Below are 21848 nucleotides of genomic sequence, written 5' to 3'. Positions count from 1 at the left end.
AGATTGATAATTCTGTGCTTCCCTGTAGGCTTCTCAACTAGGAAGAGGCAAGAATAGTGGCCCCTACCTATCTCTTGTAGGGGTACTCGAGAGATCTCCTTTGACTTAAGCAGACCTTAAAGACCTAACAGTAAGGAGTCTTGAAGGTGTAGAGATTGTAGTGAGGTAATTCTCAGGCATTGATGGAGAAAAATATCTAGTTTCAATCTGTCCCGAATGGTACGGAGGACCCACTGGTTTGTGGAGATGGACTACCACCGCGTGGTGAAGTCCGAGAATCGACCCCCGACAGGGGAGCAGTCATTGCTTGTCAGGAGTTTGTTGGTGGTGGGGGACAAGGATATTTTTGACCTTTCCACCTTTTGGATAGCTCCAATGGCCTGATTTACCTTTCCCTTTGTATTCCCGCAGGGAAGACTGATCTCGGGAGGGACGAAAAAAGGGTTCTTCTGCTCAGGGAGTGCTTTCTTTTTGTCCGTAGTTTCCTCCAAGATCTCATCAAGAGCTGAACCGAAAACATGGTGTCCCTGAAAGGGAATGGCACAAAGCTTAGCCTTAGAGGTGACATCACCACTCCATGATTTCAGCCACCGAGCTCTCCTAGCTGATTTGGAGAGGACTGAGGACTTCGCTACTACGTGTACAGATTCAGCAGAAGCATCGGCAAGGAACCCTGTTGCTTTCTGAACGAGGGGAAGAGAGTCAAGTATCTCCTTTGCTGGCACCTCACTCCCCTGAGTGAGGTGCCAGCGGACTAGAGATCTGGCGACACAGGTGGAAGCCAAGTTTGTTTTTAGCAAGTTAATGGAGGTGTCCCAGGATTTTCTTAGTAAGGTCTCGATCTTACAATCCATGGGATCTTTGAGCTGAGACGAGTCCTCAAACGGGAGAGCCTTCTTGTTTGCCACCCTGGACACCTGCACTTCCACCTTGGGAATCTCCCATAGAGAACAATCTCCGTCTAGGGGAAAACAATTTTTTAAATCTGATGGGGTGCTAAGCCTTTTCTCGGGGAAGTCCCATAAATGAAGGATAAGGCTTTGGATGTTCTCATGTTTGGGGAAACCTTTCTGTTTTTTTGGTTTTTTTAGGTTTCAGCCCCCGCCCCCCTCCAAAAAAAAAAAAGAAAAAACCTTGTCCTGCACTGACTGCTTCACTTCCTCCTCCTCCTCAACTCCCATGGTGCTTCTCACCATACTAACCAATTCCTCCATGTCTTTGGAGAAGAATTATTTTTTATTGTCGGACTTGGGGGTGAAAGTGGAACAATCATTCCCCCACACATCCTCCAAACCAGAGGTACGGACTTAGCCTGAATCAAACTCCACAGGTGCCATCTTCCTTTTCTTAGGAGGTGGGGGTTGTGCTCCTGGAATGGAACCTGGGAAAAGGCGGACATAGAGGATTGAACCTCGTTTGATAAGGGTTTTAATGCTGTCCAACAGGGAGGGCTGTTCTGCACGTAACACATCGTCAGTGCAGGGCTGGCAAAGCTTCTTATATGCTGAGGGAAGCTTGGTAGCACATACGCCACACTTGCAACTGGGCACTTTATCCTTTTTACGGGCAGGGACCCTGTCTCCCTAAAAAGAGAAAGGTGTGCCAAGTCTCCCATGAGGAAATAACCCAGATAGCGAGGGATTTTCATCCACTACTTACAGTTAGAGGGTGGACGATGGACTCTGCAGAAGCAGAAAGAGGTTTGTCGCTGACCAGTCTGTCAGAAGTCAGAGGGACACAGACAATGGGCCTTACCTGGAGGCATCCCCCGGCCAGGATTAAATAACCGAGGTCCCAGCATTTCATGCTTGTGCTCGTCCTCCCCCAGGTCGTCAGGGGGGAACCCTGAAGGGAACGCCCCAACACGCCAGCAGCTCCGGAGCTATCCCAACACACGCCGGGAGCACATGCGTTCCACCGTGGAACGCACCAGGAAGTGAACTGGAAGTTCGGTATCACATCACTTCCGGTACGCACAGCATCCGGATACTGCCAGCATGTGGAGAGGACGCCGGCCGCACATCACCGCCCTGCTTTACCCCCCGAGGAGGCGCAGGAAGGGCGGGAAAACTCTCAAGTTGCATAAAGATCATGGAGACGGGAGCAGCACATGGAGGAAGAGAGCAGAGCCTTAGACCTCCGCTGCCCGGCAAGGAGTATGCAAGCCTGGGTGCTCCAGATCGCCAGCACCATCAGGAAACCACTTGATGCCCCATATGGGACAGGAAAAACACTGGTGGTTGTAGGAAGGGGAGGGGTATTTAACCTCCTTGTGTTTCCTGTTCCCCATTAGAGCGGGGAGACACCTGTTGTGGAAGGTGACTAGAGGAATTAAAGTTTCCAAAAGTGCGTGACATGCTTAATAGGTAAAAAAAAAAAAAAAAAAGGCACAAAATCTATCCTGTAAAAGATGGTTTGTTTTACATTCGTAAAGAGAAACTCTCTAATACCACATTACTGGAAGCTGAATGACTTCATAGTTTAAGTGCATCTCACTACCGGGAATTTGTGACAATTGCATCCAGAAAAGAAAAAAACAACTTAATATTGCGCCACCATTCTTTTCCCCAGTAACCCCCCCCCCAGACATTTGGTATCTCCACATTTGTAAAAGTCTGATCCATTAAAATGTAAAATTAACATGCACAGTAAATATAAAAAAAAAAAAAAATTATAAAACTGCTGTTTTGTTTTCTTGTTTCCTCGGTTCCCACAAAAAAACGCAATAAAAGGTGATCAAGACAAAGCATGAACCCAAAGTGGTGTCAATAAACACAGCAAAAAACCCTCACCTAGTGCTATAGATGGGGAAATTACAAAAAAAAATAAAAATATATAAAATAAGGCTGGAAAACGATGATGCAACCATTTTTTCACATTGGTTAATTTTTTTTTTCTTTCAGATACTAAAAAGTTTTTTTTCCTATGTTTGGTATCTCTGCAGTCATACTTACCCCCAAAGGAACTTGCTGCCAGTCAATTTTTTTTTTTTGCACAATTAATGCTGTAACAGTGAAACAACACCCCCCCCCCAAAAAAAACAAAACAAAATAATTGCATTTTTTTTTTTCACAGCTATATTTTCCCGTTTTTCAGTACATTATATGTTAGAATTAATGTAATACTACTACTCGGCCCACAAGGAGAAAAAAAAACAAAAAAAACAATCCCTCGTATGGCTATATTACTGGAAAAATAAAGTTGTGGGAAGGGTAAAAATGAAAACACAAATGCGAAAATTTGCTATGTCTTTGAATGGTATATCCAGAACTTAACACTTATGCACATTTTTTGTTTTTCACAGGCAGGTAATTGTTACGTATCTGCCTGTTGTGACTGGTGTTGTAAATTGCCGGCGCAGAGCGGTCACAGACCGCTCCAGCCGGGGGTTCCGCTGCCTCTGCTGACATCATGTGGCAGGACTTTGATGTCATTCTGATTGACAGCTGGATTCCCACTGCTTAATGGGGAGGGGGGAGGGAGACAGTCAATCATAATGACATCTGCATTCCCTCTCCATTGACAGAGCAGGGAGTAAAAGAATCCTCTGCTCTGTCGACGTGACATCAGCAGAGGTAGCTTAATCCCCGGCAGGAGTGGTCTGTGTCGGCGATGAACAAGAGGACTCTGCTCCTGAGCCCACGTCATACAGTAGATGCGCAGACATGTATGGCAGATATCACCAGCAAGTCTGGGTCACCATAATACCTCGGCATCCAGTCACTGACACCAATAGTAGGGTAGAAAGCATTTATTCACAGGGCACAAATAATAATCTCCGCGCTCCCTTGTTGTTCACGCGCTGCTCTTGGACTGGGTCAGTTTTTGGGTGACTTCCTCTAATATCTCCTTTTCTATTTTGCTGGTGTCGTATATCTTCAGCATGTCAAACTTCTCCCACGGCTTGGCAGACTTCTTCGCTCGCGCCTTGTGCTTCTCCAGAAGATAGTAATCAAAGTTGATCCCTTTAATGTTGTGTTTTTCCTGTTCCCAACGTTTGGACCAAGGTCGTGGCTTCATCCTTACTTGCATCTTATGGGGAGGAGACGGTAAAGGTAACATTGGCATCAGATATTGTTAAAAAATAACCAGCAAATTCACGAGTGTTTTACTGCAATTTACAGAGGTTTTTGGTTTGCAGACATTGACCATGCAGTGCCTACAAGAAAAATTATTTGACATGCTGGAATAGTGGGATAAGGCCTATTATTTTTTCAGGTATATTTTTGGTGGTAGAAGAAAGTATTCTTTTCAGATGTATATTTTAGACATAAACTCATAGGATGCCTTCTGTTATCTTACTAGCAGCAACATTACTGAGAAAGACCGGAGAGGATCAATACGTCCGATACAGATTGTGGCAAGGAAACATACTACAGCATATGCCATCTATGTGCTGTATGTTACAATAAAGTTGCTCTAGTCACGTTGTAACTGTTGAAGAGTACTATGATCTTCTATGATTAGTGAGGGGTGTAACACCCCACTCTCTTGAAGCAATTGTTGCATTTAACCCAATTGTAAATATACTTGCTGCCTACTGCAGACAAATCAGTGAAGTGAAACTGCACATGCCACTCTACTGATGCATATGGCAGAAGATAATCCTCTGTCATAAGCATTAATGTAGCAGCACTTGTAAAACTGATGTGTAAGCAGCAGGCAACAAACACAGCTCAACTAATCTCAGCCCATGTATATATAGTCCCATCCTGCAGTAGAGCTCTCATCTCAGGCCCCTGTATACAGCCCTATCCTGCCGTAGTATGCCTAAAATATAACTCTTTCAGTATAACTCTTTCAGTTCCTCCATACAGAGCCCTATCCTAAATTATAAGCAAAAGAAAAACTGGAAAGACAAGAAGAGCAATAATGTCTTAAGAGTAGAAAATAGGGAGATACACGATTTATGCTCACCTGGGGGTGGATATTCACAACCCCTATGAAAGCTTAGAAAAAGGCTGCTGCAGATCCATGACGTGGAAAAACTTACTTGGCTGGAAATAAGTGGGTAAAAACCCAGGTTGTCAGTGGTCTAGTTTATCAGTCAACGCGTTTTGAAGTGAAACTTCATGAGGACAAACCACAATGATCTTGTGTCAATTTGAAACCCTGACTCCGACTCCTCAAATTCCATAACACCGACTCCACCAAAATGGACTCCAACTCCACAGCCCTGCCAGGGCTGTGGAGTAGGCAGGCTAAACCTCAGACTCCTCAATTTCCATGACACCGACTCTGACTCCACCAAAATGGGCTCCGACTCCACATCCCTGCTGCAGTATATCACTCCTCCCAGCCTCTCTATGTACAAATGTACAACGCCATCATCCAGTATCTCTGTCAGCTTATCCATACAAAGCCCTATCCGCAGTATATCTCTTCTTTCCACCTTACATATACAGCACCATCCTCCAGTATAGCGTTCCTCTTATCCCATCCATACACAGCCTCATACTGCAGTACATCGCTCCTATTAGTTACCACTACACAGGCACACTGTCTATATGTGCAAATCTGTCAGATTTAAAAATGAGTTACATTGGCACAAATGAATAATTGTGCACATCATTATAAGGCTACATTGGATTGTGATACTGGGAATAACACTTTAACCCCTTTCCGACATTGGGCGTAATAGTACGCCGATGTCGGACTCCCCGTTTGGTGCGGGCTCCGGCGCTGAGACCGCACCTTTCTGGGCACGTCAGCCGACATGTGCCCACAACAGCAGCGCGTGGAATTGCGATCCACCTGTGACTATTAACTAGTTAAATTCCACTGTGAATTTCTGACAGCAGCATTTAACTTGCTCTTACCGTAAGCATGTTGTAAATCCCGCCCATCGGTGACCTTTTCACATGATCGCGGGCCACCGATGGGTCAGCATGACAACCAGAAGTCTGCAGCAGACAACTATGGTTGTCATTGCCGGATTGCTATGAGCGCTGCCCGATGCATCACTAGTGATCTTATCGCCTGTGTGTAGCAGAGGCAATCAGACAACTGCAGCTTTTTCTAGTCTCCCATGGAGACTACTGAAATCTGCAAAAAGTACGCCCAATCAATATAAAAAAAGAATCCGATCGCTAAATGGCGTAAAGAGAAAAAAATTAAACATCAGAATTACATCTTTTTGGTTGCCGTGACATGGCAATAACGGGCGATCAAAAGATCGTATCTGCACCAAAATGGTATCAATAAAAACGGCAGCTCTGCACGCAAAAAATAAGCTTTCACCCAGCCCCTGATCTTGAAAAATGGAGACGCTACAGGTCTCAGAAAAAGGCGCTTTTTTATTTTTTATATAACAAACTTTGGATTTTTTTTTTCCACCACTTAAAAAAGAACCTAGACGCGTTTGGTGTCTATGAACTCGTAATGACCCGGAGAATCATAAATGCAGATCAGGTTTAGCATTTAGTTAACATGGTAAAGAAAAAAAAAAACCCAACTAGAATTCCACTTTATTTTGCAATTTCACTGCACTATGGAGTTTTTTTCCCCGTATTCCAGTACACGATATGTTAAAACCAACAGTGTTGTTCAAAAGTACAACTCATCCCGCAAAAAAAAACAAGCCCTCACGCGGCCATATTGACCGAAAAAAAAAAAAAAAAAGTTATGGCTCTGGGAAGAAGGGGGAGCAAAAACTAAAATGCAAAAATGAAAATACCTCTAGTCGTGAAGGGGGTTAACATAAAGCGTAACCATTTTTATTTCATAAATCGATAGAACAATTGACAAGATACTTTTTAAAATCTTAGAAAAATCTCCTTCTTTCTCATCCTAGACTGTTCATTCATTCTCAATTCATGTTTAAAATTTATATTCGATGGATACAGATTTTCCCCATCATTGAGATAGGAGATAACAGTTGGTGCTTCTGAGATTCTATGTAAAGCATAGAATCTACCAAGCACCAACTGTTAACTGCATTACTGAGATATGAAATATCTACAGATTTTATCCATCAATTGAGAATGAATGATCAGTCCAGGAGGAGAAAGAAGCATTTTTCTCTGATAAGATAAATCACAAAGTTCCTTATTTTCTTGTGTACTGTTGATTTATGAGATGAAATTTAAATGACAGTTTATCTTTAATATAAATTTAATATGGATATATGTGGCCATCTCATACAGTGAATAGGGAAGTGGCCAGCACTCTAACCTAACAGGATCATAGAAACATAGAATCGTAGAGTTGGAAGGGACCTTTTGGGCCATCTGGTCCAACCCCCTGCTCAAAGCAGGATTCGCTAAATCATTCCAGTCAGATGTCTGTCCAGCCTCTGTTTGAAGACTTCCATTGAAGGAGAACTCATCACTTCTCGTGGCAGCTTGTTCCACTCATTGATCACTAACTGTCAAAAAGTTTTTTCTAATATCTAATCTGTGTCTCCTCCCATTCAGTTTCATCCCATTGCTTCTAGTCTTTCCTTGTGCAAATGAGAATAAAGTTGATCCTTCTACAATGTGACAGCCCTTTAGATATTTGTAGACAGCTATTAAGTCTCCTCTCAGTCTTCTCTTTTGCAAACTAAACAATCCCAAATCCTGCAACCTTTCCTCATAAGACAGGGTTTGCAGACCGGTCACCATTCTGGTTGCTCTTTTCTGAACTTGCTCCAGAATGTTGATGTCTTTTTTAAAATGTGGTGCCCAAAACTGGACACAATATTCCAGATGAGGTCTAACCAAAGAGGAGTCAAGGGAAATAATGACTTCACGTGTAATAGACTGTATGCTTCTGTTAATACATCCTAGAATTGCATTTGCCTTTTTTGCTGCTGCATCACACTTTTGACTCATATTCAGTCTGTGATCTATTAGTATACCCAAGTCTTTTTCACATGTGCTGTTGCTTAGGCCTATTCCTCCCATTCTGTATATGCTTTTTTCATTTTTATTGCCCAGATGTAGTACTTTGCATTTTTCCCTGTTAAAAACCATTCTGTTAGTTGCTGCCCACTTCTCCAATTTATTTATATCTTTTTGAATCCTCTCTCTCTCTTCTCTAGTATTCGCTATCCCTCCTAGCTTTGTGTCATCAGCAAATTTAATCAGTTTACCCTCAATTCCTTCATCTAAATCGTTGATAAAAATGTTGAACAATACAGGGCCCTGGACAGAGCCCTGTGGTACCCCACTTGAGACATTCTTCCAACTGGATGTGCAGCCATTTATGACCACTCTCTGGGTCCGATCACTAAGCCAGTTATGAATCCACCTAACAATCAGTGGATCAGGATCAGTGGTGGTCTAAGTGATCAGACCCCCAACAACTCTGTGGATAGGCTTTACCATAAAAGGCTGGAAATAGCCCTTTAAAAACCGTATATAATACATATTCCCTGAACATGCTGCACTCAATTAACCTGTCAATAAGCTTGTCCCATATGCTGCCCCTGGCTGAGGAGACGTGCACCATTCTCCTGCTCCCTGTGCTGCTCACCTGGTTCACAGGGACGTCTCGTTCCAGGCAAAGGACGGGCTTCATATTGACGTCAACAGTGCTGTACTCCGGGAGGGCGTCCCGCAGGTAGAACAGCGTGTCATCCACTCTCTTCTCCAGCTTTAACACCTGGATCTCCTGGATAAGGGGGTTGTAAATCTCGTACCTTATCTCAACACCTACAAGACATTGGGGCAGAGAAGATGAGGGGGATACGCAGCTCTACAGGACACAAAGATAAACTTCAGTCTGTTACATAACTATGGGGCGGCCATCCTGCCCGAGCTCCTGTTAGTGGCATACAGAGAACCGCAATCACCTGCATAATAAGAACTACTAGACTAGAGAGGGTTTTTTTTTCTTTAGGGATGCTAAGCGGCCCAAGTGACTTACATGGGAGAGTTGTGGGTCTGCCTTGTGCTCTGATTTACATCCATGGGAGTGTTGTGGGTCTGCCCTGTGATCTGATTTACATCCATGGGAGTGTTGTGGGTCTGCCCTGTGATCTGATTTACATCCATGGGAGTGTTGTGGGTCTGCCCTGTGATCTGATTTACATCCATGGGAGTGTTGTGGGTCTGCCCTGTGATCTGATTTACATCCATGGGAGTGTTGTGGGTCTGCCCTGTGATCTGATTTACATCCATGGGAGTGTTGTGGGTCTGCCCTGTGCTCTGATTTACATCCATGGGAGTGTTGTGGGTCTGCCCTGTGCTCTGATTTACATCTATGGGAGTGTTGTGGGTCTGCCCTGTGATCTGATTTACGTCCATGGGAGTGTTGTGGGTCTGCCCTGTGATCTGATTTACATCCATGGGAGTGTTGTGGGTCTGCCCTGTGATCTGATTTACATCCATGGGAGTGTTGTGGGTATGCCCTGTGCTCTGATTTACGTCCATGGGAGTGTTGTGGGTCTGCCCTGTGATCTGATTTACATCCATGGGAGTGTTGTGGGTCTGCCCTGTGATCTGATTTACATCCATGGGAGTGTTGTGGGTCTGCCCTGTGCTCTGATTTACGTCCATGGGAGTGTTGTGGGTCTGCCCTGTGATCTGATTTACGTCCATGGGAGTGTTGTGGGTCTGCCCTGTGCTCTGATTTACGTCCATGGGAGTGTTGTGGGTCTGCCCTGTGATCTGATTTACATCCATGGGAGTGTTGTGGGTCTGCCCTGTGATCTGATTTACATCCATGGGAGTGTTGTGGGTCTGCCCTGTGCTCTGATTTACGTCCATGGGAGTGTTGTGGGTCTGCCCTGTGATCTGATTTACATCCATGGGAGTGTTGTGGGTCTGCCCTGTGATCTGATTTACATCCATGGGAGTGTTGTGGGTATGCTCTATGATCTGATTTACATCATGGCAAATTGTTGTGGGCATGATCAGCGACCTGACTGACTTCGAAGGGAGAGTACGGTGGGTGTGGTCTGTAACCTGATTTACTTCCATGGAACAGTGTTATGAGCATGCTCTGCGACCTGACCGACTTCCTTGGGAAGCTGTCGTGGGCATGCTCTGTGACTGGACGGACTACCACGAGTGTTTTGGCCATGTTCTGTGACCGGACTGACTTCAATGAGTGTTGTGGGCATGCTCTGTGACCTGACCGCTACAAGTGAGTCCCATGGACGTGCTCTGTAACCTGAGCAGAGCCCATCTGTGCAAGTATTGGGAAGTAGCTGTAGAAATACAGACATAACTATATAAAATAAAAAAAAAAAAAAAAACACAGAAAGGAATTTGTACCAACCTTGTCCATCAATAATGTTTCGCAGCAGAAATGTGGCCCCCAGGCCGTGTCCAGATCGGTCAATACAAAGGCCTACAAATCTGTTGAGTTTTCCATTTGCGTAAGGATCAGCCACACTGACTGCGAGAATGCTGCCTGTCAACAGAGAAGGGGGATAGTGTCAGCATGTAAAGCATCACGATCAGCACGTATTCACACTGTGATGTGCACCATCCTCGCCTCCCCTGCACTTCTACTGTATTGCTCCTGCCTCCTTCCTAATGCACACGATCAAGTGCAGACAGTCCCCTCTCCTGTACTGCTCCTGCAACCTCCCTAGTTCACATGCCCAATTACAGACAGTCTCCCTCTACTGTACCACTCCTGTCTCCTCCCTAATGCACACAACCGACAGCAGACAGTCCCCCCCCTCATGTACCACTCCTGCCTTCGCCCTACCCCCTCTAATGTAGTGCTCCTGCCTCCTCCCTAATTCATATGCCCAAATGCAGACAGTCCCCTCTCCTGTACTGCACCTGCCTCCTCCCTAACGCACCACCCCATCTCCTTTATTGATCAGCTGATCACAGTGCCATACACTTTGCAGTGGCCATTCTCTAGTACCACAGCTCAATTCCCATTAAAAGGAATCTGTCACCTATTTTTTGGCATATAATACGCAGCAACCGCCATCAGGGGCTTACCTACAACATTCTGTAATGCTGTAGATAAGCCCCCGATGTAACCTGAAAGATAAGAAAAACGAGTTAGATTATACTTACTGGGGGGGGCGGTCCGGCCTGGGTCCGATGGGTGTCGCAGTCTGGGTCCTCCCATCTCCAAGCGATGACGTCCTCTTCTTTGTTTCCTGTCGCGGCTCCGGCGTACTGAGTCCTGCAGTGCGCAGGTGCCGGAGCGCGCCGGAAAGCAAAGAAGAGGACGTCATCGCTAGAAGATGGGAGGACCCGGGACCGCGCCCCCCCCCCGTGAGTATAATCAAACTCGTTTTTCTTTCAGGTTACATCGGGGGCTTATCTCCAGCATTACAGAATGTTGTAGATAAGCCACTGAAGGCGGTGACCGCATCTTATATGCCAAAAAATAGGTCACAGATTCCCTTTAACTTCAAAGGGACCTGGTAACAACTGAAGGGGGTACTGAAGGCCGGACCCCCTCTGATCTGATATTGATGACCCATCCTGAATGTCTAAATCCTGGACAACCCTATAAATTAATGCCCCCCCGACGTGTATTATGTAACTGCAGTAACAGCTTCCCGCACCTACGTAGAACTCAGGAATTTTAATGACTTTTCTCCGCTCTATCATGTCCTGTCTTTCCAGATAGTACTTCAGGGGGTTTTTCCTGCTTCGGGGAGGTATAAACTCTGGGCTCAAAAACCTGCATTACAGAAAAAAAAAGTTAAAATGTATAAATAAGTATAAGACATAGATTCCTCTACATATTGTAAAAACCGAGGCGCGGGGTCAAATCCGTCATACAACGGCACCAAATGGATCCCCCGAGCTGTGACGGGGCCTCCAGCACAGATGTAATGAGCGTTACTCTGTACATATTAGACCCAATTCATTATAACGTTTGCGCTTTTTTCCCCTTCTAATATTTGGTGTTTTTCGACTGTTTTCGTTTGCACTTTACTATTCTTTTTAATTTGCCAAATCTATTTTCTATACCTTCATCAGCAATTTTTTTTCACAGTCTTCACCCACAGTACGGGGTTTCCTGATGTTTTCGGCCGATTCGTCAATGGTGACTTTAGTACGTCCAATGTCAGGTCCCCATGTATGATGTTTGTTCAGAAGCTGAACCCCCACCATGCCCAGCAGATGATGGCTGTGTTATACGGCCCACACCTGCCTCTAACAGCAGTGAGCGGAGCTGCACCTTAACTACCCTGAATCTTGGGCATTGGCCTTTCCAGGGGCACAGGCCAGGGGTTACGACGTTCCATGAGCCCACCAGCCTCCCTGCTGTGCAATCAATGGCATGGCAGCTGAGGATTGCTGAAGACCCCTGTGCCTGCCATGACTGCTCCTTGGAAGACCAACCTGGCGTTTATAGGAAACTGTAGAACAGCAGCATCTAGTAAAAGTGATCAGAGGGTCGCAAATCCAAGTTCCTTATGGGGGACAAAAAAAAAAAAAGTGCAAAAGTTTTGAAAAGTATAAGAAATAAATAAAAACTTTATCACTTATAAACTAAAAAAAAATAGGACTGGTATTGCAGCATATAGTACAAGTGATCAGACGGTTGCAAGTCCAAACTTCCATAAGGGGACTAAAGGAAAAACAAAAAATAATTTAATAATAAAATTAAATTATGGTCTATAGTCATGTCAATAAAAAGGTCAGCCGTCATACAAAAAAAAAAAAAAAAAAACCATTCGCTGAAAAATATCCAGGTCTCGTAAAATGGTGACTTTGTCTTTTTTTAGCAGTTTCAATAAAAAAATAAACTTTACCATCTTGGTATGAGCATAATTCTCCCTATGAAATCATATTGCCAGATCATTTATACCGTAAAATGTACGCCAAAAAAAAAAACAGTAGCAGAATTCAGTATTTTTGTTTGTTTTTCCTCAATTTCACGGCACTTGTATTTTGTACTTGTATAATCCGTATTTTTCGAATTATAAGATGCACTTTTGTTCCCCCAGATTTTGGGGGAAAGTAGGGGGTGCGTCTTATAATCCGAATCTGTGTGCTGTAGAGGAGGGGAGCGGCTCTGGCGTGGTGTCAGGGGGCTGGGGTGGGCTGCAGAGACAGCGGGTGGTCACGTGCTCCCGCTCGTTAGGCTCATGTAATCACTGCACCCGCTGTCCATCTCCTCGGTGCTGAAGCCGCGCCGAGTTGGTAGACAGGGGAGCGGTGCATATGCCTGCACTCTCTCCCCCGCCCCGTCACTATATTCACCTTCCAATGATAAACCGTGCTCCCAGCTCACCCGTGGCTCTTCCTGTGTCTGTGCCGACATCCTCCTCCCACGAGGGCGCGCGGCAGCAGCTGCTCATTCAGGCACTTCATCGAAGCTTCAGGACCTTCCGTCACGTGACCACTTGGACCTTCGGTCACGTGAATCCCAGTGTGCACTGCGGTCACGTGACGGAAGGTCCTGAAGCTACAATGAAGTGCCTGAATGAGCAGCTCCTGACGCACGCCCTCGTAGGAGGAGGATGTCGGCACAGACACAGGAAAAGCCACGGAGCCATCATCGTAAGGTGAGTAGTGTTTGTTATTTTATCATGTGCTTGCCAGCACGGGGGAATATAGGGACGGGGGGCCAGTGTGCATGCCAGCAGGGGGGCATATAGAGAGGGGGGGGGCGCCATGTGAGTGCCAGCATGGAGGCATATAGTGACAGGAAGGGCCATATCGAGGATGGGATGGGGGGGGCTATGTGCCAGCACAAGGGAGCAATGTGCCAGGATGGGGGTTAGGCCGGGATCACACATGAGTGGAATACTGACAAGTCTCGCATGTTAATACCCGGCACTTGGATCGAAGCGGCGGCCGCATAGCAATACATGCAGCCGCACGCTCCGCTCCTGAGTGCCGGCAGCAGTGCCGGGTATTAACATGCGAGACTCGTCCGTATTCCTCGCATGTGTGATCTCGGCCTTATATAGATACCAGGATGAGGGACATATATATGATTTGAAAGACGGACACTGGCATTATAAGACACACTTCCATTTAACATAAAAAAAAAAAAATTCTCTTTTTCTTCACCAAATTTGGGGGTGCGTCTTATAATCAGGTGCGTCTTATGGTCAAAACTACAACTCGTCCTGCAAAAAAAAAAAAAATCAAGCTCTTATACCACTGTGTCGACAGAACAATAATAATAAAGAAAAAAGTTATGGCTTTCTGACAAAATGAAAGGAAAAAATAAAAGGGTAAATAAAAGAAAAAGAAAAAGAAAGGGTTAACGAAAACAGACTCCAAACAATCTTCTATACCTAAATAACAAAATGAAGATACTCAACTTGCCCAGGTCCAGTATAGGTTCCCTTCCCGTACTCTGGTTTTAGTGTTTTGGCTGCAGCAGTGATGTCACATCAGTAGCACGCATCACCGCTGCAATCAATCACTGAGCACAGCTATTGAACGGATGTAGACGTTACATCACCGATGGACCCAGAACACCGAGACCCAACAGCAGATTCACCTGCAATTATCCGGAAATGCTGGGGGGGTCGTAGTTTCTTAAGTCGCACGCCATTTATAAAGTGAAGCCCCTCACCTCTTCTGTGATTCCTCTGACGCATTCTTATCTATGATTATTGGCTTCACGGGAGGTCTGAACGTTGTAGAGTCTCCATCACTAAGGAGTCTGGCAGAGGTCCAAGTCCCTGGAAGAAGAGAAGGGAAGAACTGATTCTGGATCATTCTGTAACAGAGACATATAGAAATCAGGGGGCTACGTAGCTGGGCCCCCTTCTTAATTCAGCCAAAAAAAATATGTGTCAGAGTAGGCGCCGTCGCAGAACATACCTTCCAACTTTCACAGCCCAGGAGCGGGACATTTACTGTGCAAGGGCCACAATATTTTTAAATCCATTGAAACCCCTTAATGTTTTCCCCCCCACTATGACACGTTACACGCATCCCACTGAGTATGAAGTCTACAAAAATGCCCCCCACAAGCAGTATGATACCCTCAAAGTGAAATCCCCACAAGTACTCTTATCACATAGCTCCATTCTGTGCAGAGTGTGGACTGAGGCTCCGTGCAGCAGGCACAATCTAGGCACATCATTGCACCATACACACAGGCTTAAAGGTGGCACAGGGAGCGCACTGCTCCTTCCTCCACCGTCCTAAACACATCATTGCACCAGAAACACAGGCTGAAAGGTGGCACAGGGAGCACACTGCTCCGTCCTCCACCATCCTAGACACATCATTGCACCATACACACAGGCTGAAAGGTGGCACAGGGAGCACACTGCTCCGTCCTCCACAATCATTGGCACATCATTGCACCAGACGCACAGGCTGAAAGGTGGTACAGGGAGCACACTGCTCCGTCCTCCACCGTCCTAGACATCATTGCACGAGAAGCACAGGCTGAAAGGTGGCACAGGGAGCGCACTTCTCCATCCTACACCATCCTAGACACATCATTGCACCAGACGCACAGGCTGAAAGGTGGCACAGGGAGCACACTGCTCCGTCCTCCACAATCATTGGCACATCATTGCACCAGACGCACAGGCTGAAAGGTGGCATAGGGAGCGCACTGCTCCTTCCTCCACCGTCCTAGACACATCATTGCACCAGAAGCACAGGCTGAAAGGTGGCACAGGGACCACACTGCTCCGTCCTCCACCATCCTAGACACATCATTGCACCAGACGCACAGGCTGAAAGGTGGCACAGGAAGCACACTGCTCCATCCTCCACAATCATTGGCACATCGTTGCACCAGACGCACAGGCTGAAAGGTGGCACAGGGAGCACACTGCTCCATCCTCCACCATCCTAGCCACATCATTACACCAGAAGCACAGGCTGAAAGGTGGCACAGGGAGCGCACTGCTCCGTCCTCCACCATCCTAGGCACATCATTACACCAGACACACAGGCTGAAAGGTGGCACAGGAAGCACACTGCTCCATCCTCCACAATCATTGGCACATCGTTGCACCAGACGCACAGGCTGAAAGGTGGCACAGGGAGCACACTGCTCCGTCCTCCACCATCCTAGCCACATCATTACACCAGAAGCACAGGCTGAAAGGTGGCACAGGGAGCGCACTGCTCCGTCCTCCACCATCCTAGGCACATCATTACACCAGACACACAGGCTGAAAGGTGGCACAGGGAGCGCACTGCTCCATCCTCCACCATCCTTGGCAAATCATTACACCAGACGCACAGGCTGAAAGGTAGCACAGGGAGCGCACTGCACTATCCTACACCATCCTTGGCACATCATTGCATCAGACCCACAGGCTGAAAAGTGGCACAGGGAGCACACTGCTCCGTCCTCCACCGTCCTAGGGACATTATTGCACCAGACGCACAGGCTGAAAGGTGGCACAGGGAGCACACTGCTCCATCCTCCACCATCCTTGGCACATCATTACACCAGACGCACAGGCTGAAAGGTGGCACAGGGAGCACACTGCTCCATCCTCCACCATCCTTGGCACATCATTACACCAGACGCACAGGCTGAAAGGTGGCACAGGGAGCACACTGCTCCGTCCTCGGCACATCATTACACCAGACGCACAGGCTGAAAGGTGGCACAGGGAGCACACTGCTCCGTCCTCCACCATCCTTGGCACATCATTACACCAGACGCACAGGCTGAAAGGTGGCACAGGGAGCACACTGCTCCGTCCTCCACCGTCCTAGGGACATTATTGCACCAGACGCACAGGCTGAAAGGTGGCACAGGGAGCACACTGCTCCATCCTCCACCATCCTTGGCACATCATTACACCAGACGCACAGGCTGAAAGGTGGCACAGGGAGCACACTGCTCCATCCTCCACCATCCTAGGCACATCATTACACCAGACGCACAGGCTGAAAGGTGGCCCAGGGAGCGCACTGCTCCGTCCTCCACCATCCTAGGCACATCATTACACCAGACGCACAGGCTGAAAGGTGGCCCAGGGAGCGCACTGCTCCGTCCTCCACCGTCCTAGGCACATTATTGCACCAGACGCACAGGCTGAAAGGTGGCACAGGGAGCACACTGCTCCATCCTCCACCATCCTAGGCACATCATTACACCAGACGCACAGGCTGAAAGGTGGCCCAGGGAGCGCACTGCTCCGTCCTCCACCATCCTAGGCACATCATTACACCAGACGCACAGGCTGAAAGGTGGCCCAGGGAGCGCACTGCTCCGTCCTCCACCGTCCTAGGCACATTATTGCACCAGATGCACAGGCTGAAAGGTGGCCCAGGGAGCGCACTGCTCTGTCCTCCACTGTCCTAAGGCTGCAGATACCATTGAAATTGAGAAGCTGTAAAGTGGGGGCTCAGTCCTGAAAGGAACTAATGACTAGCCCCATAGTGTCCGTGTGGTTTGTGGCTATTAGCGGTACGATACTGTTCACAAAAGACATTTACAGGTAATCAAAACCTCACATCACTCATCCAGCACAGTGCAAAAGTGTTAGACGGCTGTGGTAAAAACGATCTCAAAATAGCAGCGGTAACAGTTTATTTTTATAATTTTACAAAAAGAATGAACAAACGATAAATAACGTATATACTAAAGTATAAGCTGAGTTTTTCAGTACATTTTTTTGTGCTGAAAACGCCCCCATCGGCTTATACTCGAGTCATTGTCCCAGAAGACTGAGGGGAAGAGGGAGCGCCAGAATCGGCGGCTGCGGCTACCTTCTGTGCCCGCTACTAAAGAGAAATGAATATTTCTTTGGTCTTGGCCATGGTGGAGGGATTGGAGTGTGATTGATTGTGTGTGGACAGGTGACTTTTATACAGGTACGCCTCCTCTGGTAGCTCCGCCTCTGGGCGCATGACGCCGCATGCGTTATCTTTATCATTGAGGACGCAGGCCGTGCGCAGTATGCGTTTGGCAGCGCCTGCGTCTTTTTGACGGTGCGCCGAGCGCAATCAAATTGCAACAGGTTGCGTTTGGCACTGGTCGGCGCACCGTCAAAAGGACGCAGGCGCCGCCAAACGCATACTGTGCACGGCCTGCGTCCTCAGTGATAAAGATAGGGGACGCATGACGCATGCAGCGTCATGCGCCCAGAGGCGGAGCTACTGGCGGAGGCACGTCAGAGGGCGGGGCTTAGCGGCGGCCGTGCGCAGGCCGACGCTGCGGCCCTAAACGCAAATGTGAAACCGGCCTTACAAGTTCAAACAGGTGCAATCATTTCAAATAATAAGGGGGAAAGAAATCCCCTGCCATCTATTCAGCAGCAATGGCAGGGATCCTTGAGTAGTGGCAATCACCTCATCCGCTGATTGTACTATTACAGTACGTGGATGACGCTAAGGGTTGCAAGGTCTCACGTGACAAATTACAGTATTACAAATAAAAGGTGACATTTGTTGGGACATTATATTGCCAAAGGTACCAGACACCTGACAGGAAACAGGCAATTCAAGATCTCCCTCTACCCAGGTCACATCAGCATCTATGCACTTTCCTAGGTTTAGTGACCTACAGTAGGCCTTGGATAAGGTCCGCTTCACAAATATTCCAACTACTTTATGACTGCTTGTCATCAGACCCGGGACCTCACACAAAATTGATTGTGTCTGTGCGGTAGGAGCAGCTGCACTACTACTAGGAAAGGCATGTGAGATCACACTGACCTTTCTTTTGACAATCTATTCCCCACATGACATCCATGCCATACTCGTACAAGTTCAACCAAAATATCTGTCTATGGCCAGACAGCTCCGACTTGAGTGTGCTCTACTAATTCCTGAGTATGTCACCCTCAAAAAGATGTAACGTTCTGAATCCAGCCACCCTCCTGTCTGTGGATTCAGAAAAGGGGGAATTGGTGACCGTATTAGTGAGTGAGGAAGGATACTTTGACATGACACATGAACATGTCTGCATAGAACTGATGAGTCAGGAGACAGTTGGGTTTGCACACGTTCCATGAAAAAACCTGTTCCTAATGCAGACTTTGAGTTTCTTTTTTGTAGATGGCTCCAGATACCACCAGGATGGACGATTCTACACTGGATATGCAGTAGTATCCTCACATGAGGTAATCCGAGCGGAACCACTCTCTCCTTATATGTCGGCGCAGGAGGCAGAGTTGAAGGCACTCACTGAGGCGTGTAGAGCCGCTGCAGGTAAAGTCGCTAATATTTTCACAGATTCGAAGCCCATTAAAAATGCAGAGCTGGTGAAACAATTGATGGAGGCATTGATGTTACCAGTCCAGGTTGGCATTGTGAAGGTAAAAGCACACACAAAGGTGACTCCGTGGAGGCAGAAGGCAATAGAAGGGCGAACGAGGCTGCTAAAATAGCACAAGGCGGCCCAGAGAGAGCAGTGGATGGTGGCGGGGAGTCAGCGTATTCCAGCCACTTTGGGTCTAGATGTCCCGATGTCCCGAAATCCCTCCGGCAAAAGGCTGCCCAAACAGAGAAGGTACACCGGAGGAGACTGGGAGCTGAGCTCAAATGGAGTATAGGAGAATAAGGATAAATTGTGCCCACCAAAGTCCCTGTTCCCAATCATGGCGCAAGCAGCACATGGCCCCACTCACACCTCAAAAAGTCACATGTGTGCCATGGTAGATGCCTTCTGGATCGCTCCTGGCTTCAGTTACGCAGCTGCGAAACTTGTACAATCATGCCTCATCTGTGCACAGCACAACCCAGGTAAAACAGTAAAAGTCCCTAAGAAAGCGACATCTAGGCCTCTCTACCCGTTTCAGAGACTGCAGATTGACGACATACAGCTACCACGGTAGGAGTGTATGCAAATATCCTAGTATGTGTAGAGCTCTTCTCTGGTTGGCCGGAAGCCTATCCGGTAAAATGTGCAAGTACTAAAACGACTGCAGACAAACTGATGAAAGAACTGATCTGCAGGTATGGTGTCCCAGAAGCCACAGAAACAGATAGGGGTACACACTTCACGGGAGAAATAATGAGGGAAGTCATGCAGGCCCCGAGTGTACAGCAAGCATTTCATACACCATATAGGCCGCCACAAAGTAGTGGGAAAGTGGAAAGACTAAATGGGACACAAACTGAAAATTCAAAAGGCCATGGCAGACACAGGAAAGAGCTGGGTAGAGTGCTTGCCTCTTGCACTCTTTTCAGTCAGACACACTCCAAATAGAAACACAGGCTTGTCTCCTTCTGAAGTCCTGTTGGTAGTGCACCAAAGACTGGTCTGTACTTCCCACAGGTGCTACAAATGCAACATGGTTCTATGACAGCCTACGTCCAGGCCTTGCAGGAAAGACTTAATGTGGTGCATAAACATGTGTTCTCATACATTCCAGATCCTAATGCCAGTGCAGATGTGCATCAGCTGAATCCAGGTGATTGGGTGGTTATACGCAGACACGTGAGAAGGAGCCTGGACCCACGATTTGACGGCCCCTTCCAAGTCCAGCTGACCACATCCACTTCAGTAAAACTTGAGGGAAAGCCCACCTGGATCCACGCCAGTCACTGCAAGAAGGTCCTGTCAACAGCAGAATGACTGTTCTCCTCATCACCTTGCTGGCAGTGACAGGGTTACTGCACTCTACAGAGACACAGGACAAACTATTAAATGCTGATTGGGACAACAAACTTATTCGGCATCATGCTCTTCTTATAAAGGACATGGAAGGACAGAAACCGAAGGACTGTTGGATCTGTACACACAGCCCAGTGTCTGCGAGGACTATGCCGTACTTAGCCTTACCTCTGGAGCCATGGGAGGTATTAACCCCACACTGCATACACAATGAGACTTGGACTCAATCTAGGTATTGGGGAAAAGATGTGCCCCATGATTTATCTGCCTCATTGGCTGTAGTCGAATGGGCTGTTAATCCCTGGTTTCAGTTTAATATAACCTAAAGGTACAAATGTGGTGGCGGGAATATGACTCAGAAGTCGGAAATATGGTCGCCAGGAGGAGGACTGAAATCCCTCACTCAGACCCTATTCCCAATGATGGACGGTGGTTCAGTCTTCAATACACTGGAGCAGACACCTGTGGTGAGGACAATAATTGCTTCCGCATATACACTCGCGATCAAACACAGGTTAATGATACGGTGCACCAAGATGGTGTTGAAGGCTGTAAATCATCTACGGGTAAAATAATAAGGAAAGAAAAGGGTAAATGTACATCTGGTATAAGGGGAAAATAAATGAATAATACTTGGTGTGCCCATAAGCCTATGTCAGGACTTTAGAGTTTATACCAATGTATACAGACCCCTGGTCACGTTTGTGGTCTCCCTGAAGGAGTATTCTTGGTTTGCGGACATCGTGCCTACAGGTGGGTGAGCCCGGACATAAGAGGGGTTTGCACTCTTGCTAAACTGACACCAGCCACTGTCATAGTTCCTCATAGTAAAATAGACACAGCAGCAGTTCCAATTCATACTTTGTATAGAAGGGCTGCAAACAATAAGCCCCAGCCAAATGGTAGGCCGCATCTAGTAGAAATGGGGATAGCTAATAAAATATTCAGTAGTATGCTAATATACCCCTTCATAATGTGGGATAAATTAGTGGAAGCTACTGACTACCTGGACGATCAGATCTTCCAGATTCTTGAAGTTCTTAATGAAACTAATACAATACAGAGACAATTAATCGTAGTTACTAACCAACATACTATAGTACTAGATTACCTGACAGCAATAGAAGGAGGAATGTGTCAGATAATTGGTCCCACCTGTTGTAATTATATCGACCCTGCTGGCAATCTCCAGATCAGGGCCAGTATAGACAAAATAGGTGAACTTAGAGACCAATGGTTGAAACAACACAGTGCAAACAGAGACTCCTGGTGGGGTAACACATTCTCTTTCCTAAATCCAGCAAATTGGTTTAATGGCCTTGCAGGATGGATTTTTGGCATTGTACAGACTTATATGCAAATTTTGTTGTTTTGCTTATTGTTTTATGTAGCCGTAAAAGCGCTAATATATGTATTACTTAAGCTAC

The 21848-nt window shown here is 46.8% G+C and overlaps 1 protein-coding gene across 4 annotated transcripts in view; it reads right to left on the bottom strand.

Annotated features, from left to right (window-relative positions):
* Nucleotides 1-3736: 3736 nt before the first annotated feature.
* The window catches only part of MRPL19 (mitochondrial ribosomal protein L19), a 161742-nt gene continuing 143630 nt past the window's right edge, over nt 3737-21848 (bottom strand). For all 4 annotated transcript variants that reach the window (XM_073586598.1, XM_073586600.1, XM_073586599.1 and 1 more), the window contains 5 exons: nt 14449-14557; nt 11468-11586; nt 10207-10341; nt 8458-8636; nt 3737-4032 (listed from right to left, as the gene is read on the bottom strand). In XM_073586598.1, coding sequence (XP_073442699.1) covers nt 3796-4032; nt 8458-8636; nt 10207-10341; nt 11468-11586; nt 14449-14557 — 779 coding nt within the window. In that variant the 3' untranslated portion in view covers nt 3737-3795. The remainder of the gene's footprint in view (nt 4033-8457; nt 8637-10206; nt 10342-11467; nt 11587-14448; nt 14558-21848) is intronic.

The sequence above is a fragment of the Dendrobates tinctorius genome, unplaced genomic scaffold (genome assembly GCF_039654945.1).
Source record: "Dendrobates tinctorius isolate UK_male_01 unplaced genomic scaffold, ASM3965494v1 ptg000093l, whole genome shotgun sequence".
NCBI lineage: Eukaryota > Metazoa > Chordata > Amphibia > Anura > Dendrobatidae > Dendrobates > Dendrobates tinctorius.
This window is presented reverse-complemented; position numbering and strand designations above follow the sequence as displayed.